At 48.7% G+C, this 27,761-nt stretch overlaps 2 protein-coding genes across 2 annotated transcripts in view; one reads left to right on the top strand and one right to left on the bottom strand.

The window, feature by feature from the left end:
• LOC149371075 (low-density lipoprotein receptor-related protein 4-like) overlaps positions 1-27,761 on the bottom strand; it is a 322,806-nt gene that overhangs the window by 42,556 nt on the left and 252,489 nt on the right. The window contains exons 8-15 of the mRNA XM_089564550.1: positions 24,623-24,754; positions 20,955-21,080; positions 15,578-15,703; positions 14,300-14,699; positions 13,701-13,918; positions 12,612-12,788; positions 12,069-12,194; positions 10,248-10,456 (exon numbers count right to left, since the gene is read on the bottom strand). Coding sequence (XP_089420676.1) covers positions 10,248-10,456; positions 12,069-12,194; positions 12,612-12,788; positions 13,701-13,918; positions 14,300-14,699; positions 15,578-15,703; positions 20,955-21,080; positions 24,623-24,754 — 1,514 coding nt within the window. The remainder of the gene's footprint in view (positions 1-10,247; positions 10,457-12,068; positions 12,195-12,611; positions 12,789-13,700; positions 13,919-14,299; positions 14,700-15,577; positions 15,704-20,954; positions 21,081-24,622; positions 24,755-27,761) is intronic.
• Positions 2,949-8,596, top strand: LOC149371076 (uncharacterized). The gene is made up of 2 exons (XM_089567904.1): positions 2,949-5,078; positions 8,486-8,596. The coding sequence occupies exons 1-2, from the start codon at positions 2,949-2,951 to the stop codon at positions 8,594-8,596; spliced, it is 2,241 nt and encodes a 746-aa protein (XP_089424030.1).

Consider the following 27,761-nt stretch of genomic DNA (forward strand, 5'->3'; position numbering starts at 1 on the left):
TACTAAGAGATACGTTACAGCTCATGGGAAAAGTTGGTAATAAAGCGCGGAGACTCTCTCAAATATGCTGTAATAAGCAAATATCGACCAGAAGATTGGAAAACTGGGCGATCGAAGTCCTTTGGATACAGATGTGGAAGAACTCGATACGGATATTTGCAGAAAGTAGTCACGATACGTTGTAGCTTAGCTGCGCTGTGGCTCAGTGGTTAAGGCACTCGGTTTCTTGGAGTTCCCGTGTTCGAACCTGGCCGCGGCGGCCGCGTTTCGATGGAGGCGAAATGCAAAAGGAGCCCGTGTGCTGCGCGATGTCAGTGCGCGTTAAAGGTCCCCAGTTGGTCGAAATCATTCCGGAGACTTCCACTACGGCGCCTCTTTTTTCCTGTTTTCTTTCACTCCCTCATTTATTTCTTCCTTTACGGCGCGGTTCAGATGTCCACCGATATAAGAGACAGTTACTGCGCCATTTCCTTTCCTCAAAATCCAATTTTCCAACTTTCGTTACAAGTCGGTAGGGCCTGCAGAAAAACAACCATGTGTACAAAGAACACGCAAGTATGCGCGCTGGCGCGCACACACGCACACACTCACAAACACGCACACGCACGCGCACACGCACGCACACTCACATACACGCAAGCACGCACGCACGCACGCACACGCCCGCCCGCACACAAGCACACGGACACAAGGACACGGACACACATGTGCGCACGCACGCACGCACACACACACACACACACACACACACACACACACACACACACACACACACACACACACACACACACACACACACACACACACACACACACACACGCACGCACACGCACACACGCACACACAAAGCAAACATGCACATAGCTAGAGGGGTACTGGAATGTCTTGCTGAAGCAGTCGTCCTCGTCGTTCCATTACGGTTTCATTACCCTGACGCCTGCCGTCAGCGACATCGGTCCATGTCACGCAACCGTACCTAGCTACGGTCCCGGTCCCATTACCCAGGCGCCTGCCGTGAGTAACACCAGCCCATTTCACGCATCCGCCCCTGCTCCAGCTGTGTCACGCCCTCGGAAGTCGGCTTTGTGGCATACGCTAGAGAGTAGGCCTTTGCTACCGCTGTGAGGACGCCGGTGATCTCTACCGAGCATGGCCGTACGGCCAAGTGGGTCTTCGCGGTTTCCGACCCGACGCGCCATGTCTCCAGAACGGCGAACGACATGATGAGATTGCGCAGCATCTCTGGAGGCGCCAGAACCCTGTCTACTCCGGAAGGCGCGAGCCTCGTTCGCCTTTGCCTCCCCGTTATCGCGCTTCCAGCTCTGGCCCCCAGACCAACTCCGCTGGCCGTCGTTCGCAGAGTCCGTGTAGAGAAAACTAACTCAACGACCTCTGTAGTGAAGGCCGCTGACGTCGGGACGTGTCAAGATCCCCCATCGCGAAACTTCCTTGTCGACGATATCCGGACAGAGTCAGGGAGCGACAGTATCGATAGGCTGCACCCGATTTGCGTGTGACAATTGCCGGCACTGAAATGCCGCGCTACTTGGTACCAGTGTTAATTAGTATGTGATGTCAGTGCCTTTGCTCGAGAACTTAAAAAGGTTCTGACACAGCGGGCGGGGACCCACATCCACACCTCTTGTGGCCACCTAATTTTCTCCTGTGGGTCCGTGCACGGCTATAGTTGGTATTCGTGGTTTCACGTAAGTCGGTGAATTTGTCGCGCTACCCGACTGTTCCAGAGAATGGATTCTGGGGATCGACTTTGTCACAGAAGTGGCGGCAACCTGTAAATTACTTTTGTTTGTATAAAACTAATGCGTCCGCGTTTCTTTGTATGTGTCTCGGGAAGAGCAAGAATGCATGCACGCTTTTTTTCAGTTATGTAGACAACCCCTCGCGTTGCGAAAGCGGAGGCGGCTCAAACTCGTCCCCGATACTGCCGGTCTAGAGCTGACCATTAGCGGGAAAGAAGTTGCGGCCTACGTGACTGGCTTTTTGGTTGTGTTTTACTTTTTTGCGTTTCCAAGGTCACCGAATCGAGAGTCGAAGCCTGGGGCTTCTTTTTAGTTGTGCGTTAATTTTTTCCTCCTCCAAGATGGCGGCCATGCAGAGTCAAAGTGTAGGTGCCTACGTGCTCTCGTTGCGCTTTTTGGTGTTTTGTTTTTTCGACGCCGACGCTGTGGCGCCGCGAGTGCTCGCTCGCTAGCGCTCGAGGGCTTTAAAAGGGGGCCGTATGGAAACGAACTTGAGTCCGCTCGTCGGTGGAAACGCTGCCGCCGCGAACTCCCGGGTCTCCGAGCCGCCGCACCGCATCCTCGAAACCGCAAGCTGCCCTGGACGGACGTCGCCTTCGGGGGCCGCACTGACTGCGTGTTTGGGATGGACTGCAGCCGCGCTTCCCGGTTTACTGTATGTTTGTTCACCTTCTGACTTTTGATCGACTGTATCTAATTGGCCTCTCACTTGTGTTCTGAACTGTGTAGATATATTCAGTGTATAACTTAATTCAGTGTGTTTACTGCTATGTGCTTTCCGCAATTGTTTTGTAGAATGTAAATTACGTGTCTGTGAAAGCTGCCGCATTGTTCAATCGAAGCTATAAACGTTATTTTGTTGTTGTTACCCCTTAACACGCCTCGGTCTCAGTCACTGCGTTTGCTTACCGGCTACGCCGGGCATCAAACGGCCACCCCCTCATTGTCCGGACTCGGTGATGATGTCGACTAGTCGCCGAACCCGTGACAATTAACTGGCGTCCGCGACAGGACGTTTGATGCGAAGGGAACGTGGTGAACTGAGAGGGAGACTTGTTGAGGTATTGAACTGTGCCGACTTTATAGAGGTGTCGTGTATCAATAGGATTTGCTTTGTGCTGATCTTGTAGCTGTGTTATTGAAAGTGTGCTTGGAGATAGAAGCATGGATTTGGAAAGGTTGATAGCTATGGGTAGCCAGTTGGGGCTGAAAGGCACTGAGCTCAGAAAATGGGCCGAAGATAAGCAGCGCGAAGAGCGGGCGTTTGCCCGAGAGAGAGCGGAGCAGGAGCGCGCAGCCGCGGAGCAGAAGCGCTTGGCCGCGGAGGCGGAGCGCGCGGCCGCGAAGGCAGCTGACGAACGTCAGATAGAGATTATGCGTTTAAAAATAGAGAGTCAGCGACTAGAGAAAGAGACAAGAGAGAAAGAAGGGAGCCAGGACAAAGGTGATTTGAAGTTAAACACAAGTAAACTCCTGATCCCATTTGACGACCGGAAGGATGATTTAGATGCGTATATCAGACGATTTGAAAGCATTGCGAAGAGCCAGAAGTGGCCGGAGAGCCAGTGGTCGACAGCGCTAGCTACTTGTCTGAGTGGGGAAGCCCTTAGTGTTTATGGGCGTTTGCCGCCGGGTGATGCAGCGGATTATACGAAGGTGAAAACCGCCCTTTTGAAGAGATTTCGTTTCACCGCAGAAGGCTTTCGAGAGAAATTCAATACAGGAAAACCGGCGGATGGCGAAACTGCAGCTCAGTTCTCAGCGCGTCTCAGCCACTATTTTGACCGCTGGATCGAACTTTCAGGCATCCAGACAGAGTTTCAGGAACTCAGAGAGCTCCTCATTAAGGAAAGATTCCTACAAGGCTGTCATTCCAACATGGCACTTTACCTGAAGGAGAGGAAAGCAAAATCGCTAGGAGAGATGTTGGACCTAGCTGATCAGTTTTTAGAAGCACAAGGAAGCCTGAATCTCTCCAAGTCAAAGACAGACAGCCGAGACGATGCCGGGAGGCCCGAAAGCGAAGGAAAGAGAATCAATCAACGAGCACCGCCTCGCTGTTACCTTTGCAACCGCATTGGGCATCAGGCTTCACAGTGCCGTACCCATACCAGTAACAGTACTAGCGTCACCTGTTTCAAGTGCGGTCGAAAGGGACACAAGGCGGATGCGTGCCGCTCAGCGGTAAAGGATAGGCCACAGGCATCGTGCGTCTACTCACCCGCCATCAACGTTAATGAGGAGAGGATTCGCGATGGCTACCTGGAGCTCAAAAATGGGGATAAAATTCCCGTTGTGAACGCGGTCATGCAGACGCGACCGAAATTCCTCGTTGAAGGACTGCCGGTGGTGGCTGGAACGTTGGGAGGCAAGAGCATATCGGTACTGCGGGATACCGGATGCAATACGGCGATCGTGAGACGAGAGCTCATCAACGATGACCAGCTCACAGGAGAGAAGAGGCCAGTTTATCTAGTGGATGGAACAGCTAAAATGCTGCCTGAGGCGCGGGTTCACATCGACACCCCGTACTTTTCTGGGATTATATCGGTGCTCTGCATGGAGGAGCCGCTGTATGACTTAATTCTCGGAAACATAGAAGGCGCCAGAGCTCCAGATGACCCGGAGGAATTGGTTGAACAACCGGTCAGCAACGAGCTCGCTGAAGAGGAAGTTGCAGCGGTTGTAACAAGAGCGAAAGCAAGGGAGCAAAACAAGAAGTTCCAAGCGCTTAAAACCCCCGGCGTCGCAGTGAAGCCAAGCAGGAAGAGTTATGCAGAGGAGCAAGCAGAGGACCAGTCGCTCAAGCACTGCTTCTCCCAAATTGGCAAGAAAGTGACGTGTAGGGATTCGCAAGGAAAAATAGAATTCCAGAAAGAGAATGAAGTACTGTACCGAATCTACACCGAGAAAACTGGGCGGATCGTGCGCCAGCTCGTCGTTCCAAAGTGTCATCGAGAGGCGGTGCTGAAAACTGCGCACGACGGAATAATGGCCGGACATTTAGGCGCCCAAAAGACGAAGGACCGGATTTTGGAAGATTTTTTCTGGCCGGGTATCACCGCGGACGTGAAGCGATTTGTAGCCTCCTGTGACATCTGCCAGAGGACAATCCCGAAGGGTCGGGTCGCTCGGGTGCCGCTGGGGAGGACGCCGCTCATCGAAACGCCATTCAAAAGAGTGGCCATAGACATTGTGGGCCCAATCCAGCCCCCTTCCAAACATGGCAACCGGTACATCCTGACCTTAATGGATTATGCTACCCGGTACCCAGAGGCCGTAGCGCTGCCGAGCGTGGAAACTGAGAGGGTCGCTGAGGCACTGGTCGAAATGTTTTCTCGATTTGGAGTCCCTAGTGAAGTCCTAAGCGACCGAGGCACCAATTTCACTTCCGACTTAATGAAGGAGGTGGCCCGACTTCTCTCCATACGCCAGCTGCATACCACGCCGTACCACCCCATGGCGAACGGGATGGTCGAAAAATTCAACGGCACCCTGAAATTAATGTTGAAGAGAATGTGCGCCGAAAAGCCGCGAGACTGGGACCGCTATCTGGCGCCGTTGCTCTTCGCATACAGGGAGGTCCCACAGGCAAGTTTGGGCTTTTCGCCCTTCGAGCTTTTGTATGGGCGGCATGTGAGGGGACCCCTGGCCATTTTGAAGGAGCTCTGGACAAACCATCACCTCGACGAGGAGGCGAAGACCACATACCAGCACGTCTTTGACCTCCGTAATCGACTGGAAGACACGTGCAAGCTAGCGCACGAGGAGCTCGAAAAGGCCGGGGCGCGCTACGCAAAACTGTACAACCGGAAAACCAAAGAGAGGATGTTTGATCCGGGAGACAAGGTCCTGATTTTGCTGCCTACGGACAACAACAAGCTGCTGCTTCAGTGGAAGGGGCCCTTCGAGATCAAAGAGAAGAAAGGAGAGGCCGACTACGTTATCGAGACAGCCGGAGGGAGGAAGATTTTTCACGCCAACCTGCTTAAAAAGTACGAAGAGCGGGAAAGCCAGCCAATAGAACGCGTGTGCCACGCGATCTGCGGCGTTACCGAATCGGACAGCGAGGGAGCCATTCCTGTTCCGGCGCTTGAACAGTCGGAGGGCGAGCGAGATGTGAAGCTTTCTAATGATTTGACGGCGGATCAACGGAGACAGCTCCGAGAAGTGATATCAGAGCACTCTCGCATCTTCTCCGACGTCCCAGGCAAGACGGACTGGGCCGAGTGCCAGTTAGAGCTCACTAACCGCACTCCGGTCCACATAAAACAGTACCCACTTCCGTTTGCGACGAGAGAAGCCGTAGAAAGAGAGATGCAGCAGATGGAGCGACTGGGAATAATCGAGAAGTCCCAGTCACCCTACAATTCACCGGTCCTCTTGGTGAAGAAACCAGACGGCACGAACCGGCTTTGCATTGATTTCCGACGCCTTAACGACGTCCTGGTTGCCGATTCGGAGCCAATGCCCAGAGCGGACGCGGTCTTCGCTGCAGCTGGAGAGAAGAAATACTTCTCAAAGGTAGACTTTGCCAAAGGTTATTGGCAAATCCCATTGACTGAGGAGTCCAAGCCCAAAACGGCGTTTTCAACGACATCGGGTCTCTTTCAATTCCGTTTTATGCCGTTCGGCATAAAAACTGCCCCGGCAGTATTTTCAAGATTGATGCAACGAGTGGTGGAGGGAATTCCCGGAGTGCAGCACTATTATGATGATGTCCTCGTTGCCAGTGGTACGTGGGAGGAGCATCTTTCTTCGCTGAGGCAGCTATTTGCGAGAATCGAGATGGCCGGCCTGACAGTACGACCAAGCAAATGCGAATTCGGGATGGAAAGCATCGAGTTCCTCGGGCATCGCATTGGCAGAGGTGAGCTGGCACCACTCGGGAAAACGCTCGACAAGATACAGGCGGCGCCAACTCCTCGAACAAAGCGTCAGGTACGCGCTTTCCTTGGCTTGTCGGGGTATTACCGCGACTTCATACCCGACTACGCAAGAGTAAGCGAGCCCCTCACCCAGCTGACGAGAAAGGGAGAGAGCAACGTCGTAAGGTGGACGCCGGCCCATCAGGAAGCCTTCGAAGAGCTCAAGCGTCGGGTCTCAAGCCCTCCGATACTACGGCTGCCAGACTTCTCCAAACAGTTTGTGCTGCGCACGGACGCCTCTGATACCAGCCTTGGCGCGGTACTAATGCAGCGGCATGACGGAACGCTTCACCCGGTGGCATACGCGAGCAGGAAATTGCTCCCCAGGGAAGCAGCATACAGCACAATCGAGAGGGAGTGCTTAGCATTAGTTTGGGGAATACAGAAGTTTTCCACCTACCTCTATGGGGTCCCGTTTTTAGTTCAGACAGACCACCAACCACTGAGCTACATCCAGAGAGCCAAACAGCTAAACAGCAGAGTCCTGCGCTGGAGCTTGCTGCTCCAAGAATATCAGTTTACCGTCGAGCATATAAAGGGCAAGGACAATGTCGGTGCCGATTTTCTTAGCAGGCTGTAGATTTGTCGCGCACTATTAATTTTCGCTATTAATTTATTCAAGTGTTATGGTGCATGTATACACGGTGACTTGTAGTGTGTGTGTGCTAGATATATATAAGAGGTTCTGTTACGCGCTGTATATCTGTGCACAGGTCTGCTCGCCGACTTCTGTGGGTCTAGAATATTATCGGATAATATTCCGAAAGTGGGGGGCCGTGTCACAGAAGTGGCGGCAACCTGTAAATTACTTTTGTTTGTATAAAACTAATGCGTCCGCGTTTCTTTGTATGTGTCTCGGGAAGAGCAAGAATGCATGCACGCTTTTTTTCAGTTATGTAGACAACCCCTCGCGTTGCGAAAGCGGAGGCGGCTCAAACTCGTCCCCGATACTGCCGGTCTAGAGCTGACCATTAGCGGGAAAGAAGTTGCGGCCTACGTGACTGGCTTTTTGGTTGTGTTTTACTTTTTTGCGTTTCCAAGGTCACCGAATCGAGAGTCGAAGCCTGGGGCTTCTTTTTAGTTGTGCGTTAATTTTTTCCTCCTCCAAGATGGCGGCCATGCAGAGTCAAAGTGTAGGTGCCTACGTGCTCTCGTTGCGCTTTTTGGTGTTTTGTTTTTTCGACGCCGACGCTGTGGCGCCGCGAGTGCTCGCTCGCTAGCGCTCGAGGGCTTTAAAAGGGGGCCGTATGGAAACGAACTTGAGTCCGCTCGTCGGTGGAAACGCTGCCGCCGCGAACTCCCGGGTCTCCGAGCCGCCGCACCGCATCCTCGAAACCGCAAGCTGCCCTGGACGGACGTCGCCTTCGGGGGCCGCACTGACTGCGTGTTTGGGATGGACTGCAGCCGCGCTTCCCGGTTTACTGTATGTTTGTTCACCTTCTGACTTTTGATCGACTGTATCTAATTGGCCTCTCACTTGTGTTCTGAACTGTGTAGATATATTCAGTGTATAACTTAATTCAGTGTGTTTACTGCTATGTGCTTTCCGCAATTGTTTTGTAGAATGTAAATTACGTGTCTGTGAAAGCTGCCGCATTGTTCAATCGAAGCTATAAACGTTATTTTGTTGTTGTTACCCCTTAACACGCCTCGGTCTCAGTCACTGCGTTTGCTTACCGGCTACGCCGGGCATCAAACGGCCACCCCCTCATTGTCCGGACTCGGTGATGATGTCGACTAGTCGCCGAACCCGTGACAGACTTCCTGCAGGCGAACGGCGCTGTGATTGATTTTCAGGACGTGCGCATCACATTCCTGACCAAACGGGCCGTAATCCGCTTTGACTCCAGAGAACCTTGCAGCAATATTCTGAGCATCGTAGAGAACGACGCCACGGTGCCGCCATGATGCAGCGTCCTGGTACTCCGGCGAAACGACCTCTTTCACGAGTACGAGGGCCTGGCGGACGGTCATACTCCGCTGATGCTTGATCAGGGACTTGCCGTTGCCAAATGTCTCGTTCAACTACGCACCGGCCATACCTACGTCCTCCTGACCTACTTTGCAAACGAATTTGAGCATCTCATTAAAGGGGCTCAAAGACAAGAAAGGAACAGCACAGATCTGCAGCAGTCACTTTGACATTAATTTACTACAAGAAGGAATATAAAGCTGCCGTTTGAAATGCGATATCTCCAGCGATAATTTTGTTAAAATGGTTTAAGATGTTGCTACATGGCATGATTTTTTTATGACAAGCAGTATCCGTAACAAATACGCATGAAGTAGCTGGAAGAACAGTACGTTTTCTTCTTTATCCTGTGATCCAATTTGCATGAAGGTTCTTCTTTATCCTGTGATCCAGTTTACATGAAGGCAGGGTTCTGTAAAGGACTAACACATTTCGCACCATTGTTTTTATTGCGTAAGCAATACTGCGCCAGGTTTCGAGCCGTCGCGTAGCTCCCGGCGGTGGCCGAGGTCAAACAGATGGAGCGCCGTTGCCATAGCAACCGTTTCAGCCGCGCTCCACCAGGCGGCAGGACCGTCTCTGCGCCGCCGCCGCTGCCGCGCGCCTAGTTGCGCTCTCTCGACGCGTGTGTCGGAATGCGGAGAGAGGAGAGAGGAAGCGGGGGGGAAACGGGGAATAAATACGCGCGTTCGCCTCGGGCAAAACAGTTGCTGCTTCCTTAAGCAACTTGCCTGGTTTAACCAAAGCTAAATATCAGCTAATTTTTTTGCGTTTACCAAGTGGCGATTGCACTCCGGACTGCATTAACTGCGTGTGTTTTCATAACTAATCCGATGCTGGCGTATGATTCTTTGTCAAGACTGCAGTTTCAGTTGATAGGATTCGAGGGAAATAAAAATAAATAAAATTATTTATTTCTAATATTTAAGCGAAAAAACATTGGCTCCACCAGCTCAGAAAGGCGCAGCGCAATCCATTTCTTAACAGGGAGTGGAATGGCAGTCGAGGATTTTTCTCCTTGTGGATGGATGGAAACAACTTTATTACAAAAAAAAAAATCTTCCAGGGTGGTCCCCTACTGGTCCAGGAGTCCACGGGGTTGTGCTTCACGTAAAGCCCGATCCACCAGCCATTTCTGGCCATTGGGCTGAGCGGTCCGTAAAGCAACCTCCCAGGAAGAATGAGTGGGATTGGGGATGGGGGGTACTGCCTTGTGATCACTGCCGCCGCGATGGCTCAGTGGTTATGGTGCTCGGCTGCTGACCCGAAAGACGAGGGCTCGATCCCCGCCGCGGCGGTTGAATTTCCTTGGAGGAGAAATTCTAGAGGCCCATGTACTGTGCGATGTCAGTGCACGTTAAAGAACCCCAGGTGGTCGAAATTTCCGGAGCCCTCCACTACGGCGCCTCTCATAGCCTTAGTCGCTTTGGGACGTTAAACCCGAATAAACCAAACCAAACCAAACCAAACCATACCTTGTGATCACTGACCTTCGTTTCCAGCCACGAGATATATCATTCCCTTGCGATGGCACCCGACGTATAGGATGCCCAACGACTAACACAGAAATGAACCATGCTCCCCTACCTCTTGGCCTTCGCCGTTCCACTTGACCTTCAGGATGGCGTGGTGAGTGACGTCAGTCCAGAATATCGTGTCGGTCACCGCGTCCCAGTCGAGGTCGACGGCGCTGATCGCGTTGCGCAGCGGCAGGGTGACGTCGACGTCGTACGAGCAGTTCAGGCACAGGCGACGAATGTCTCCGCGATGTGCGAAAAGCAGGAAGGAGTCCGGCTCTGCGTTTCAGGAAGAATATAAATGAAGAGCTGAGAAAGATGGCAAGTACTGCTTCCTTTTTTCATGTGCCTGCATGTTTGCGCTCAAACCAATGCTTTTCGTTTACGTCGGTGTTGTGACCTTTTTTTTTTAAAGTAACAAACAGGATAACAGCTTTCTCAGATCAGTAACAAATGCGATTAGAAACAATAGGAAATGAGCAGGTCTTGTAGAAAAAGTATGCCCTGGTGTTTAATTTCATATACAAGTTTGATTACAACACGAATCTCGCTGTTTCGGAAAATGGCTGCTAAGAGGCGATAGAGCATGCGCAGTGCAGTGCGCGCGACACCCATGAAGGGAAGGGGGTAAGGATAATGCATATTCTGATTGGTGACATCAGTATATCTGTTAACGCCAACCTCGCGTACCTCAAAGTTAGTTCCTCTCAAAATTCTCTTCTTCGCCTTCTGATTCGAGCAATTTCGTTTCGTTCTCTACGCCTTGACAGCATTGTCTACGCACTGAGGTCTCTACGGCTGAACAGAGAGTTGTCGGAAGAGCTGCATACATTACCTCGTAAATATCAAGCGCCAAGAACACCTTTAAACCCTCTCAGCGAAATGGAGCAAATAAGTGGCGGTAATCGTAGGTTACTGCTGTCGCTGAACTTTCACTGAATCTTCAGCTCCGAAAAATGTTCATATTCATGACTGTACAAAACTGTTACGACTAGGACACAAAAGAGGAACTATAAAAAGTGAACCCAGTTTTGGAATGGTGCCTTTTCTCCTCGAGCGGTGCAAGTTTTTGCGAGCGTAGCGAAGACGAAGATGGCAGGTAGAGATACTGCCAAGATGCAAAAGACGTTCATAGAAAAAAAAAAAGATGAACGACTTATCGCGCTAAGGCCAAATGCGAATTAGCTGGGCGGTTATCACTTTGGTTTCGTTTTCGGGTCGAGGCTCGGTTTTCAAGGTCATGCAGGCGTCACACAAAGATTGGGGAAATCCTATAGTGGAGGCTTACGTCGAAGATTGTAGGCAAAGGTACCGCCATGATGCAAAAGTCGTTCGTACAACAACAACAACAAAAAAAAAATTCGCAGGGTCACATATGTACTGGCAACGCGAAAGCATATTAGAAGCTGTTGCTGCTTTTACCGGAACTATCGTCACTACCGGTCTGGTGGTGTTACTCTCTTTCAGCCAATCGGAGTGCTTCGTTCTGATGATGTCACTTCCGTACTGCAAATGAGCGAATTTTATGACCGACGAAGCCTTCGGGCTCCATTGAGCTTCCAATGCTATTATATTAAAACTTGCGTTATCCGGGTTAGAATTCCCTGCTCCGAAACTAATACATATGTGGAATCCAACGTAGGTTAAGCAGCATATATAGGACAGGTTAGCTGACTTGAAAGTTTTCTTGAGTGAATTATTCAAATTGATGTTTCACTGCGCAGGCAGCCACTGCTCTTTTAGTGCAACGTGCCGTGCATCGTGCTATGCAATCTCGCACAACTGGCATGGATATAAGTGAATAAGAGCAACAACAAAGAAGGGAAAGGGAAGCGAAGGAGCGAAAAGATTATTGTTTCGACCTGTCGCACACACCAATCTTTTCACTCACTCTCTATGCACGAAAGACCATCAGCCTGGAGATCCAATCCACTGGGGCAGGCACAGGAAGCAGTCTCGTTGTTGGAGACGCAGATGTGGCTGCACTTGATGTCGCTCAACGTGCAAGCATTGGGACCTCGACAAGTTAAAAGAGGAAGAAATAAACACTATGTGTAAGAAGACAGCATAAACACTGATGTTCATGTCGGCTGAGCCATTACGCTCAAATGAAAACAGCCAGGTGCTGGGGATGAGATTCTCAGTAGTGATCACTGCCCTAATTTGAAATTCCAACACTCACTTCCTGAAAGGCGATTAGAAAATGCATGCTACTTGTCGAGTGATTTTTAAGGTGAGCGATTTGTGAGTCTCGACACGCGGAGAAAATTTTTACGGTTAAAACCACACGCACAGTAATCTGTGCACTAATGGTGCTTTCGTCGACGCTTGTGAGTAGATTTCTTGCTTGAACGTACACTCAATACACGTAGAAAGTGTATTTAAAGGAGTGGGACACATAAGGGAATTGGTTGCGTGCTAGTTTAAACATTACCATCGGGTTGCCGCAGGCTTTGGACGACTTTGATGTCCATGGGAAAGGATAACTTGGGATGAAAGATGGACGGTTCGTGTTGGCCGAACTTGGTGGCAGTGTGGATGCTCTTGGTCTGCCAGTCGGTCCAGTAGAGAGTATCTTCGAATATGGTCACAGCGAACGGGTGGGGCAGACCTTGAACGATGGGACACAAATGCACACGTGAGGAAGCGAGCAGCTGTCATAAAAGAAGGCAAACCATCTTTTTTTTGAGCCGGAGTTCATTTACCGACAGAAGGAAGAAAGCCACTCCACAACTGTGTCAAGACGTGATAACATTGTCGTGCGCTGAAGCATGTGCAGCACCCCTGCTACCACCACCACATCAGCGCTTAGGTTAGTCGGCAGTTAATGGCTGGTTTGAGTTTGCCTTGAGCGTCTCTTGCTTGCTTTACTTTCTACCTGATTACTGTGAATTATAAAGGAGACACTTGGATAGAAGGAGTTCGCGCATGGGAACACGTGTGCAGCAATACTGCGTAAGTCAATAGTTCATGTCTGTTTCAGTAATTTCCAAGGAATTAAAGTAGAAAGAGGGGCTAGTTGTTGTTTTGATTCACTGGCTGAAACATGGTAACTAGCGCTAAAACACAAGAGACAACGAAAAGAAGGAATACCGAAGGCACACAGGCTAGATAGCAAGTATGTCATCTTTTTCTTATCCCTTGTGTTTTAGCGCTAGTTACCATGTTGCAGCCAGTTTCCAAGGAATTAACCAAAAATTCCGATGGCCTTTTTCTTTCGAGATGTTTCATTTATGGAATGCTGTTCTTAATGCACGAAGCTGAAGATAAATCTGGCACAAAAATTGACTTTATTTCGCGAAAATGTAGCAGCATAACAAAGAAAATGAAAGGAAATTAATGCCATCTGTATGTTGTCCAGGAAAAGCATGAGCCACGGCGTTAAGCATCGACTTTCCAAAATCAAGCCAATGTAACAGCTTTCGCGTAATCCAGCGTCTGAGACAAAAATTCCATTGTGCTACACAGAGGTCGCCGTTTAGGGGGATGCCGAGAATTGCTGCGTGTGCTATGCTAAGCGTACCGGCCTCGATGACTTTCTTGCGGTTAGCTCCATCAAGGTCAGCGCTCTCGATCTGGTGGTGCTTGGCGTCGGCCCAGAAGATGCGGTCACTGGCATAGTCGATGGTGAGCCCGTTGGGCCAGAAGAGGGACGTGTCCGCGATGGCCCGTCGACCAGATCCGTCCGAGTATATGCGCTCTATCCGAGGGCGGGCACCCCAATCCGTCCAGAAGACGCTCCTGCGGTGATGCTTGTTTTGACGGCATCCAACGCAATCCGAGCGCTTTGCCGGTTACTCAAGCAGGCTGTATAATTTTTTAATTTTATTCTCGCACACTTATCTAAGAAAAAGTAGTAGTCCCACCCTCACAGCACTTCCACTGCCAAATTCCACGCGGATCATGAACTATAGTCCAACCCCTTTTTCTTTTTCTGACTGCCTGCCCGTTACTTCTACAGAAGGAAGATTTACTCGTTCTCACTGTCATTTACACTTTATTCAAGAACGCACCACTAACACTGCGAAGAAAGAAAACTCAGTGACTTAATTTCAACACTTGTTTGCTGCCATACGGAGAGACAGAAAGGAGATCCGCCCACTGTGACAGAAGCGGACTCACGAGAACTGCGGGTAGACGACGATGGCCCGCGGCTTGTCCAGGTCCTTCCAGACAAGCGCCCTCCGGTGGCGTCCGTCGACACCCACGGACTCGACGCGGCCCAGTCCAGAGTCGGTCCAGTACACGCGCCCCATGAGCCAGTCCACGGCGAGCCCGTCCGGGTTGCCGAGGCCTCGCGAGACCAGGGTGCGCACGCTGCCTTCCCCCGAGCAGTTGCTGAGGCTGCAGGCGCGGATCACGTCCACCGTGATGTCGGACCAGAAGAGCAGGTCCAACGCCAGGTGGTAGTCGAGCGCCACGGCGTTCTGCAGCTTGGCCGCCACTGACGTGTACTCGGACTTGTCCATCGTGATGCGCCGAATGTCAGCGCCGTTGGCGAAGATCATGTACGCCTCTGACCCTGCGACGTCACGGAAACGCCAACGTCGGCTCTTACACTGCGGACATCGACGTGAAGTCGTGCGTTTAGGCTATGCCCTAGAGCATAAGTTTAGCAAACTAAACTATGGCGCCACTGGTTAGGCGGAGAAAGAAATTAGATTTCGCGGTTGTGACGTCTTGCGGTTGTAGAAAAGACGAAGCCATGGTTCTGTGTTCAGCTGGATTGAAATGACACCCCTTATGCATGCACACTTTATAGTGTGGGCTGTATATGCCTGCACTTTCTCTCTCTCTCTCTCTCTCACCCTCCTCCCTTCTTTCGTCCATTGCCTCACTGCGTGGTCGAGATGCGTGCCCAGAATGAGACAGTTGCCGTGTTTTTTTTTTTCACAACGTCCTCTTTCTGGTACAGTAGCCCATGACGTAAACGAATGCGCCCACTAAGTGACTGCGAGGTGTCATTTGTATCCCCGGTGCAGAAAAAAGCCATTACTAAACGTGCGTTGTTACCTGCCAACGGAACGTCTTTCTTTCTGCAGCTTAGCTTTTTTACATTCCCGCTCGCAGTGGCAATCAGTACTTTCTCCATTGTTCCGTGTTATCTGCGTTGTTTCTTACAATTTCCTGTTTGGAGGACCAAGCGCAACAAAGAAGCCAAAAGGACCCGCTCCATCATATCGTTCCTCGTTTCCAATCTACGCTTTCACGCTAGGGAAAGCAGAGCCATAATACTACAGCTCCCCAAATTTGATTCCTCTGGGTTTCGTCACTGAGGTAGGAACCACGAAAAGCACGAAAATTGGGGAGGGGGGGGGGGTGCATGCTGTCTCTGCTGCAAACAAACTGCACGCAAAAGTACCGACGTAGCCCCGCGCGTTTCCAGCGGTGCTTTAGTACCTTGGGCCTTGCAGTGCCTCTTGTCGTCCCGTAGCCTGTAGCCCTCTTTGCAAAGGCACTGGAAGCTTGGCACGGTGTTCACACAGGACTGGCTGCAGGTACCTTCGTATGTGCACTCGTCCACGTCTAGGGAGAGAAAAGAAGCAGCTTATGAGAAGGCATGCAGAAGACAGGCTTCACGCCTTCTTTTAACATTGCTGCAGGACACTGATCTTGACTCTAAATGGTGACAGCAGGGACAGTCTATGGTCTCCTGTGATTTAATGTGTGCGTAGATGGCGCCTTCTGGAGTGGTCTATGTTATTCTGTGATTGAGTGCGTGCATAGATGGTGGCTCTGCAATGGACTATGTTCTACTGTGACTGAATATGTGTATAGATGGTGACTTCTGGAGTGGATTATGTTGTGCTGTGAGTGAATGTGTGTATAGATTGTGACTGCAGGAGTGGCTTATGTTCTATTATAAGCAACTGTGTGCATAGCGGGGCAGATCTGACCGGTTTTAGGACATTATTAACATATAAGGGACGCTACGGTGGAGCAATTGCCGGCAGAATAAGCAAGGCTAATTCCACCTGTAGCTTAAAACAACTCAACTCACTCAACTGAACTCAAACGGACTGAAACACACAGCGTCGGCACACAGCAGTCATTTGCTGTCCGGTCCTGTTAATACGTATCGCGCGTGCGCTCAAAATAGGTGTTCGTTAGCCTAGACAAAAGCCCCGAATCGCAAATGAACGCTGAGGAAATGCGGCTAGTCTTGGTTGAAATAGAAAAATCGAGGCTTTCGTAATACCCGACAATTAAGTACCACTTTTATCGTCGGTGGATTACAGAGCAGTGCCCACGGCTCGGAAAAAAATTGCTCTCCGCCGCGCAACTGCGTATATAGTTCGTTAATGCGATTAGTCCCCGAGTCCGTGAAAAACGCTCATGGTCATCTCTTCTGCTCTGGCTCCAGAGCGCGGTTGCATAAGTAGCTGGTAGAAATCGTTCATTTCGTAGCGCCCCGTTAATGCGAGCAGATCAGCGAAAAGATAAAGAAAAAAAACACGTTTTTATCCGCTTATGGGCCGCAGCTTTATTGCGAGTCGTACACAGGTCTGGGATTTGCGTTCTGTGCCCTTGTTGCAGAGAGTGCCCGCGGGTAACGAAATACCACTCCTGCACATTGCTCACTCAGTCCGTTTCTTTTTTCTTCCCTGGACTTTTGCGGGATAATTTAATTAAGGCTCTCGCCTGCGGCTGCGTAATGACGAGTGGACTAAGTTTGTGTCGTTTCCGCGAATGATACTGCGCGAGATTCGGTCAATAAATGAGTTTGTAGCTTTCAGCCATATAAATTCTCGGAGGACTCGTAGTCCGCGGCGAAGCCGAGGCCCACTTAATGCGTTTTGGCGCCGTTATAGGAGCGGTCTCGCCCGCCTGCGCGATTCTGAATGCCTATGGGTAGAAGAAAGTCAGTGGAATTAGAAGTGGTAAAGTCGCACTAACCACATTGGAGCTTGTGTAATGCGCAGGAAGCAGCAGTGGTGACGTAATTTCGGCTAGCAGTCGCCGGCTGCTTTCGACTTATTCCTGCGGTGGGAAGACCTAGTTACCTTTGCATTATATCTCGCTATTTGCTATATATAAGGCTTTTATACAAGTCTTACACCTATCGATGTTTCCTCCGAATTTTCTGAATCAGTTTGAAAGAGTCTAAATTTGTGCTTTCCCAACTGTCTTTCTTCTCCCGCTTAAATATCCGGGATGACTTAAATTCGCTCGCAATGCCTGATACGAATAGAGTTTCGTCTGAGTCGGCGGGAGCTTTTAATTCGTGGTGCCTTTATTTTTTCTATATCTAACGCTCGCCTCTTACACTGCTCAAGAATCATGAACCGATATTTTCAGGATAACGTTTGATGGACAGGATGTGCTTATTCGGTGTTATAAAAATCCAAGTTTCGACAGAATCCAGTCTGCGAGGGAAATTTATAGCGAGCGGCCAAAAGCGTACGCTGGCCAAAACTTGCAGAGAGAAAAAACACCGACATTTCTGCGCTCATACGAGAGCCCTGGTTAAAATCAGATGAACGAAAGTCCGGCTCGCTCATCTCATTTTAACCAAGGCACCCGTATGGGCCCCGAGACGTCAATGGTTTCTTCCTGCAAGCCTTGACGACTGCGGGCTTTTTGCGTTTTGCCGTATCGCGTTATAGAGTTACGTTCATAAGCGGCGAACACAGACGGCGATATAGCACGTAGTACCAGAACTCTTGGCTCGTACACCTTGCGAAACCCGCATAGTGCTCATGAATCAAAATTAGGCGGTTATATTGGGCCAAGAAACAGATGTAAGCTGTCTGTTGCGTCGCCTGTTTTGCAGCGAAAACAACTTTGCATGACTTACTGCCTCCAAGATGGAATATACGCGTAGTGACGCATTGGCCCCCGGCAACGAAGTTAATGAAATAGACGCAGTGAAAAATGCACACATGCAAGAGTCAGACATATGGTTTAAATACAGAAACATGCTGCTTTAAGCGCTTCTGAAGTTATTGGTGAAGAATAGTACAGTGACCGTTTTTATTTGCCGACCCCAGGTGGCAGCTCCATCTGCGAACCTCCGTGATGTATCCAGACGGAAGAAGGTTCACAATCGGTGTGACCGAAGAGATTGCTTTGAATGTTATGTGTGCGCATGTATGGCGCAAGGGTGCCGCCTTCATCGACTGTGCACGTGCGGCTGCTGCTGCCAGGAGCCGGCAACATGCGTCATATGAGCCCGTAACATGAAGCGCGAAACATGTATCAAATACGAGAGCACCAAGGTGACATTGTTCGGTTTTTTTACTCTCCCTTCGATCGTGGCCTTTTACATTGTTATAGTGAGGTCTCCGCAAGCGGCGCAAAACCTGTGCATATCGATGTGATCAGCTTTGGACGTAATGCTTCGGATCTGCGGCCTTTTATTTAAACGAATACTCTGCAGGGCACTGTTCCTGGCTCTTACAATGTGAACGTGCCAAAAGAAAGAAAAAAACTGAGTTAATCAAACGAAAAACAAGTTTACCAGTTCAAATAATTCGTAACAAATACAACACGCACACAGCATAAATGTAGCAGACATCGCTTAAGGGCCTCATTGATGTTAGAAGACTGGAAAATAACTTCCGGACAAGAATTATAATCTGATATTTTACTGCGAACACACGTATGGCATTTACAAAGAGAGTTTGCGAGAAAAAATGAGCACTAGTCTGTCACGTTTGACGTAAGCTTACCTCTTGCAGGTGTCAGCGCGAGCAAGCAAACACGGTAATGAACAACATTATTGGTGGCGTAAACACTGTTGCGTAAACGCAGGCCACTACGTCAGTGCCTTCTATGACACGGCGCTACTCTCTAGGTATACTGACTTTGAACATACCTTAAACCACAGCGATCCTTCCTGTTGTCTCTGTTAGTGGAAGCGAGCAACCACGTGACACTCCATGAAGCGCGCAACGAGCCCTTCGACATCCGTATACTCAAAACACTGGCCATTTTCGTGCGTGGAAGTGAATTGCAAGGCACGGCGCACTTTATCAAAATGACTTTGACGACGTAAAAGCTACGCTGGCCGAAAATAACTCTTCACAAGCGTTATTATCCTTCGTGAGACGTGGTTCCAAGTCCACATTCTGTGACGACACGTGACGCATGAAGGCAGACAACTAAACTGTTACCACAGCCTCCTTTACCACAGCTACATTTAGGACTACACCTTGTACTACAGTAGCCACCGTTTTACAAATATTACTACTGGGAGTGGCATTCACAGGTTGCCAAGTCGGTAAATTGGTAAATTGGTTTTTGAGGAAAGGAAATGTCTCACATATATCGGCGGACACCTGAACCACGCCGTAAGGGAAGGGAGGAAGGTGGGAGTGAAAGAAGGAAGAGAGAAAGAATGGTACGGCAAAACAGCGCTGACGGACGGGAATGAAGAAGATGAGACAGACACATCTTCTTCCGTCCCGTCCGTCAGCGCTGTTTTGCCGTACCATTCAACAGGATCCAACCAGCCCGACTCAACCCCTCCTTGAAGAGAGAAAGAGGTCGTAGTGAAGGACTCCAGAATTTTCGACCACCTGGGGTTCTTTAACGTGCACTGACATCCCACAGCCCACGGGCGCCTCTTGCGTTTCGCCTCCACCGAAACGCGGCCGCCGCGGTCTGGTTCGAACCTGGGTACTCCGGCTCGGTAGACGGGCTCCTTACCACTGAGCCACCGCGGCGGGTCAGGTTGCCAAGTTCGTGCGCCATTTCCTGCAGTGGCTTTATGTGTACTGAAGCGGAGGCAGAAAGGGTTACGGATGTATAGTTGCAGCAACGGATCACGGTTCGGCGATCAAATTCCCGTCACATCTTTCGTAGTGAAAATCAAGAGGCATACTTAACATATATGCTTGCGAACTCCGTTGGTGCGCTATCATATAGCTTAAAGGAAATCAAGAGGTATACTTAACATATATGCTAGCGAACGCCGTTGGTGCGCTATCATATGGCTTAAAGAAACCTTCTCACATTTCTTTCAGAAAAAAGTTCAAACGCCGAAGTGCGTTCCGTATTATTTTGCCCGTATCTGTGCATTCCTGAAGGAGGAGCAAACATATCAGCCAGTGAAACAAGAAACCAATAAACGACCTAACTTAATAAGACTACGACTTCTTGCGTTAAACTGACACTTCTGTTGTTTATTTGTTCTTTCTCGTAAAATCATATGCCCGGTCACAAGGCTAGCATTTAGGTATAAAATCGTAAATTCCCAAATAAAACTGAAAGTACACCATACCGCCCACACGTCCGAAATAATTTTTTTTTTCTGTCACACATATTCCAACAAAAGCCCCGCCGCGGTGGCTCAGTGGTTACGGTGCTCGGCTGCTGACCCGAAAGACGCGGGTTCGATCCCGGCCGCGGCGGCTGAATTTCGATGAAGGCGAAATTTTCGAGGCCCGTGTACTGTGTGATGTCAGTGCACGTTAAAGAACCCCAGGTGGTGGAAATTTCCGGAGCCCTTCGCTACGGCGTCCCTCATAGCCTGAGTTGCTTTGGGACGATAAACCCCAATAAACCGAACCAAACCGATATTCGAACAAAAACGTTTTTTTTTTACTATAACGCAGGTTTAATGACTGTAATCTCAAGGGGGAATTAGCCTTCGAGACCCCGCTTCCAACCACTGCTCCTCTAACCTCCGTCTCCATTCCTCTAGCCTCACTTTGTTAAAAAAAGAGAATAAAACGGAGGGAATAATGCACGACGATAACAAGGCGAAGGAAGGGCGAATAGAGAAACCGTGAGCAAGGAGAACAAAGGAGACGCCAGTTCATTGCAGACCCACCGAGGCAGGATCGGCCGTCGGGCGCCAGCTGGTATCCCTCCTTGCAGGAGCAGCGCTGCCCCGTGGCCGTGGCCATGCACTGGTGCTGGCAGGGGAAGCCGTCCTCCCGGCAGGGCGTGCTCGTCTCTAAGTGTGGGAAACGAAGCAAAAAGTCTAGCGCGGGTTCTTACCCGAACCCGGCATACGCAATGCGCGCGCGCTACACACTTATAAAGCGAGCACTTAGACAGAACACACGCCGTGTCAATAAAGTTATAAATCAGATTCCATACCCTATTGCAAAGGCTCTTTCAACTGCCAGTAAGCTAGCGAGAGTTAACCTCGTTAGTGAGTGAGCAATGCCTAAATGCGAAGCCAAGCCACAGCGAGCCACCAGCGTTAGTTTAGGTGAAAAAGAAATGGCGGCCAGAGTTCTAAACAGATACAAAAATCACCCTCAGAAACGCTGAGAGCCGGCGCGAAATATAAGTGCGCCAGCAATGAATTGACTCGGGGCTGTATTCAAACGACGGGAAATGTCGGGTACAAATTTTAATTTAGTAGACTAAAAGTTATAGAATGCTGCATGCTAAACGAGGTATAGATGTATTGAATGAATCAATTTGATTGAAACGTGCGGTGATGATGATGCAACAAAAGTTGAACTGCGGTCCGCGGTAAGAGCGGTTTGAACGCAGACGACTGCCGCTAGGCTTACTGGTAGTTGAATAACTTCCAGGTAGCATCAAGGAATAGAATAATGTTATAAAAGTGTGTAAATTGGAGTAACGTTATTTTGCATTCGAACGTTACATTAATGTTAAAAATTAACAAATAACATATCTTATAATCAAAACAAAAGTTTCACTCGAATTAGTCAAGGTAAACATTAATGTAATGCTTATTATGCTGAAATGTTATTATAATGTTTTAACCTTATGTATAGAAAAACATTCCAAATATATTTCAAGCACTTGGTCCCAGAACTTTCCCAAGTGTTTTTAGAGCGAGGATGTTTTTCGGCTAGCATTTGCGACTAAACCTCATAGGCTCTGCCTGGAATAAATTGCATCTAGAGCCTAATTATTGCTAGAAATCTTAGCTTGCTATCCATTCGCCGTTATCACTGATGGGACATTCTGCAGTAATGGCTATACAGGGTGTTTCACCTTTAATATTACACAATTTTAAAAATAGACTTTTTGAGTTAGACAGCGTTTGTATTGGCGTAGCATTGCCAGTGGCGTTGTACATTATACAGCCAAGAGCTGCTAACTAGCAGGCTGAATAAGTAACAATGTATAGTTAAGTTTTTAACTATTACTGTCAGGCTCCTTCATTATCGAGAGGCGTGTAGACCACCGTAAGGGATATCAGATATCAATATCAGTTTTCAGAATTTTGAAAACGCGGGGACTCTCGGCACTGTGGCCCAACAAATTTCGGCTATTTCGACGATCTACATGCACTGGAGAGGCTGCTTTGCCTGGAAGCTTCTTGAAAGCGTGCATAATTCGGCGCGATGTACCCAAAATTTGTTGGGCCACTGCGCTAAGGTTCACTGCGTTTTCGAAATTATAGAAACTGATATAGATATTACTTACGATGGGCTACACTTCTCTAAATAATTAAGTAGCCTAACAGTAATAGTTAAAAAGTTAACTATTCAGTATTAGTTCACCAGCCACGTAGTTAGGACGTCTTAGCTGTATTCTGATGTTCTACACCGCTGAAAATGCTATGCACAAAAAAGCGTTTTTCTAATTAAAAAAAGCCCTGTTTTTAAAAATTCTGTAAAGTCTTAGTTGAAACACCCTGTATAAACTTGATACCATAGTATCTGTTCGGTGGTAAGTGTACGAGTTCCATATTTCGGTGTATTGTGCTGCTCAAGTGTCACCCTATAGTTGTTGGTACTCTCAAAGCGCTAAGTTGTGTATGTTTTCAACTGGCGGGCTTACATGCTCGCGAATGGTTGCTTTACTGGTTTCTACAATGTTTCATTCGTGTTGCTTTAATATTTATTTATTGTTATGGAAATATTATTTCGGCGTTAATTTCTAACATTACAGGAACTTTAAAATTAATGGAAATCAGCACATTGAATTAACGTTTGACCGAAACAAAAAGTAACATAGTTGTAATGTTTTGGTGCTGCCTGGGTTGCCTTGCATTGCTTTTAGTCGTTGTTTAAAGCCACGCATGCAACAGAGAATGAAATTAAGATATACGAATTTACAAAGGTGTCCCACGGACACGGCACAAGTGGCGTAGCAAAGTTATGGAACATAGCAACTGAATTAACGTTTCAAGTTTGGAAAAGTGGATGTGATTTGCTTCTTCAACGAGCACTTCTGAATTAGGAGACACGCATAGAGCGCAGCAATTAAATTTTTGAAAAGACAAAAGAGCTTCAGTGCGTGTCCACCGCGCGTTCCTTTCCAAAACCCCAAATGGATAATTCACGAAATACAAAGCTATCTGTATCTTCCCATTATTTACGTTTTTATAGAATTTGAATCCGCAGTAGCAGCTGCTGATTGAAAGATGCAACGAAAAATTAGTAAAAACATGTACAACAAAAAGTGTTTAATCATTTACTGCGAATGCGGCGTAGTCATTTCCTCAGAGAACGACAAATCAGTTGCAGTAGAAAGCATGGCTTAACTGGCTTGCTTTTGTCTGACCTTTACTAAACATATTTTTTTCTCTCGTATCGAGATAATGACGCTATCTTAAAGACATTATTAGCCACTGCAGAGCATTCCGGAATAATTATTTTCCTACACAATTCTACACATTGAACACATCGTGCTTCTATGCTTCCGTTGCTCATTCTTGGGTATCTCTAGCTGGGGTTCGGCTTTTCAAAGTCAACAAGTAACCATGCGTTCGAAATTCAGATGCTTTATAGGTTATAAACTGCAAAAGGTAAGCAATAAATGCGCATGACAATTTATAAGTACGAGGCTAACGAAAGGAAGTGCGGAAAGTCATGCTGATACAGGTAGCATCGGCTGTGAACACCGTCTCTAAGTCAGGACGGACAGACAGTGATGGCAGCCGTACCAACGGTCCAGGTCATCGCTTCGCAATCGTTCTAGTAGAGAAACAGTCCAGGTTTCATATTTAAAGAAGAAAAACCACCACACTGATTGGCGAAAACATGTGACGTCACCCGCGGCAGTTACTCAATGCTGCCTCGCCTGAAAGCATTTCGAAATCTGACATTGCCAAAAAGCTGACGGCAGAGATCAGAGCCTACGCGCTAGATCTGATCTGCTCGCTTCGAGGGATTTGCCAGTTGAGTTGGCCGTGCAGTGATGCCAATTTGTGCGAATTATAGGATTAGGTTTGGCCTTAACGTTAGTGCGCTTGTAATGTTAAAGCAAGCCAGATTAGGACGCTCACAACTACCATTCCCCACCTATGTTAGCCTCGGTTGTGGTGAGAACTTTCCTTGATTAAAGCGCTCTGAAATGGGGAAGTCAGGATTACGTCAAAGTAAAAAAAAGAAAGTGAGGGGGAAGGCCGAGCTCATTTGCACAAGTCGGTGAGCATGTGAGTAAAACCAGGGAAATGGAGGGAGACGGTAAAGGTAGCAACGAAAGCAACGGAGGTCTTTCGCGAGGGAGAAAGCTGAGGGAAAGGAATAGCGGATACGGAAAGAAGCATCAGCAGCAGCTCACTGCAGGTCGTGTTCTGGGCTTCATCCGAGCGGTCCGGGCAGTCAGGCGTTCCGTTGCACACAAGCCTCTCGACGATGCAGGTGCCGTCCAGACAGCGGAAGTGACCCGGATCACAGGCAACCTCGCGTCCAGCTGCGAACACAAGAGCCGGGAAAACGGGGAAGGTTGGTAAGAGGATGCGACGCACCAGGGTACGCTGCATACTAAGCCTAAGACGAGATTTGTTCGGTACGGGTAGCATGCGCTAATTTGAGAATGGATTACAAATCATTGTTGGAAGGGAGACGGCTGATTAGAAAAACAGCGAAGTGATACCACGTGTGTAAGTTTCTTCGGCTTCAGATACTTTGAAAAACGCGATAACCACGTACCCTGGTGGGAAGGAAAGGGAAAGTGCGCTCATGCCTCATGAGGGTGATTGTGGTTCTATATATTCATGGCAGTCAACCATCAATTTTTACAACGACAGCCATAAGCGTCCGTTCCTGGGATTGGCATAGTCGTTGTATCAGTACTAATGTGTCGTAGTTAGTGGCGTAACCAGTGGCTGCTTTTCCACGGGAACCACTCGCAATGTGGTTACTGTGGAAGCAGATGGGTGTGACTTGAGTAGAGGAGTTCGTAACCAATGGATGGTTACCATGTAAGTAGGAGGGTACCGCGAAAGCGGTGGAATCCCCAACCATTGGATGGGCACCGGTATAGAAGGCTATGCGGAGAGCGTAAGATGGCGCAACCACTGGGCACTTGCCAGCGGAACCACCCGAGGGTAGTTACCCTGAAATTAGGACGAGGGTAACCGTGCAAGGAAGAGGAAATGTATGGCGAGAACGGAGTAATGTAGCACGGCCCATCTTCGGCAATTGAGGCGAAACGCGCAGCCCTAGGAGAGGGTCATCGGGGGCGCCGCGCGCCTAGAGCGGTGGACTGGAGAGGAGAGCTAGTCGAAAAGCGATTATGTGGGGAAGGTTATTGGTTATGGGGCTTTAACGTCCCAAAGCAACCCACGCTATGAGGGACGACGTAGTGAAGGACTCCGGAAATTTTGACCAGCTGGGATTCTTTAATGTGCACTGACATCGCACAGCACACAGGCCTCTAGAATTTGGCCTCCATCTAAATTCGGCCGCCACGGCCGGGATCGAACCCGCGTCTTTCGGGTCAGCAGCCGAGCGCCGTAACCACTGAGCCATCGCGGCGCGATTATGTGGGGAAGACTGAAAAGAGCGCTCCAGAACTATACAGATATGAAGTTGCTCTCATATTCTCTACCTTCGCATATCATAAAATATAGATACCTTTACATATGTCACTGAATTCGGTTCACGCAGAGATAGTCGTCCTGGCAATTAATATTTTCATTTGCTTTCTTCAGTTCAATTTGTCCCGTCTCATTTTTGTCATGCGACGAACAAAAAAGTCAATTCATTCCGAGACCAAGGCGATCTTTTTAAGAGCGACGTGATACTATAGCGTGACCGACCCCAAGAGCTGCCTTACGAACCGTCTTCTCTTGAATGGTCTATTAGACTCTTAAAAAAGCCTCAGTTTTTGTTTTGCTTTGGAAATTGGGTTGCTCGAACACAACGGCTCGGTGGTGGTTCCATTCTGATTGGGTATCACCGCTCCTATTGTGGTTCGCAGAACCGTGGCGCTGTGGACGAGATAACACCGGTCAATTACACCTGTTCTTAACTACTACCTTGGTTACTACCCACGAGCTTCCCCTCTACACTCCGGCGGTCCAGGCTCCCATTTACTTTCATTTGTGTTTGTTCCTTCATTTCAGTCGACAATAGAAAGGGTTAAAAGGAAGAGCTCTCGCGCTTTCTAACTCTTAAGTGGGCGTCTGGGGTCCAGGTGCCAATTGTCATTCGATGTCTGGCTCTTGGTCAAAACCTGCACGTGGAGGAAGGAAAAAGACTGTCGTTTCAGGCTCTGCGTAGAGGCGCTACCGCTAAGATAACGTTGTCGTCATGGTGTGCGTGTCTCGGAAGTAATTTGACGGCGACGGTCAGGCTAAAGGCTGGTTAGAACTGATGACGGTTCTCGAACTCCTTTCGAGGGCCACCGCTTCAGAAATTGTGCTGGGTGCAGGTCCATTTCCGTTTCGGAACTTAAATGTCGGGGCGATAGTTTAAGCCCGGAAGTGAGAAGGTGTGCCGGAAATGGAAAAGGAAGCGCGGTCGGTGTAGTCGGTTTAAAAGGGACAGACAGCGACTGGACTTCGCGCGCACTGTTGCCGATCTCGGTGTGACGATGTAAAGCGACACCCCACTAGATGCGGATTGTGGTTCGTGCTATCTGCAGTTTGTAGTGTCCGAATCTCCAAAAATTAGAGTTTTCAGTTTTTTATTCGTACAGGCGCGATTCAACAGTAGCTGTTGATTGTGAATAAATGTACCGCCTTTGTCTAGAGTAACCGAACAGCAGGTTTTTGCTTCTCAGCCATAAAGTGGAGCCTTTACGGCATCTCTAAAGTCCGAAAGGTTTCGGAACGTGAGGGCAAGTGTTGAACTTACTTTACACAGATTCAAAGCTTAAGGGCTGCCGTAAGTGCTTCGCTGCGCGGCTAAGAAGCAAACCACCGTTGCTCGGCTACTTCTGACAAAGAATGTACATAGAATGAAGAAAAAAAGCCTCATCTGCTTCTCAACTTGTCACCTGGTTTCCGCCATAAGTGCGGAAAGAAAAAAGTGGCTACCTCTTGTTTATTTTGTGTTGTATTAGGGCAAGTTGCTCAAGATTTTACATCGTTGTGTTGGACGAGTGATGGTATTGCTCGTGCAACTCTCAACTATGCGCATAATTATGCCAACTATGCGTAACTATGCACATAAATGAGTGCAAGTCTGCAGTTCATTGCTTAGCAGTCGCGCCTTTAGTTGACGCTCCAAGCAAGCCCTACACGTAAGAATTTTTTGGTTCTTGCCACCGAAGTGCCACCGCCACCGTGGCATTTAATAGGTTTCACGTTTCCCACATTTTCCCAATATACCAAAGGAAGCGGCGAAGATTAGACAGCCTGTAAATTTTCCTTTGCGGTAATATTTGATGCTTGTTTTTATGATTTATTTCTGGTATTACAAATAAACAAATACAAAAACAACAAAAGAAATAGTAAATATATTTATTTCAG

The sequence above is a fragment of the Amblyomma mixtum genome, chromosome 1 (genome assembly GCF_055824585.1).
Source record: "Amblyomma mixtum isolate Tamu chromosome 1, ASM5582458v1, whole genome shotgun sequence".
NCBI classification, from domain to species: domain Eukaryota; kingdom Metazoa; phylum Arthropoda; class Arachnida; order Ixodida; family Ixodidae; genus Amblyomma; species Amblyomma mixtum.

Excerpts from the sequence above, each read along its gene's own strand:
- LOC149371076 (XM_089567904.1), top strand. The coding sequence starts at position 2,949 with ATGGGTAGCCAGTTGGGGCTGAAAGGCACTGAGCTCAGAAAATGGGCC. Across the intron at positions 5,079-8,485 it reads AAACTGAGAGGGTCGCTGAG|GACGTGCGCATCACATTCCT; the intron begins GCACTGGTCGAA and ends ATTGATTTTCAG.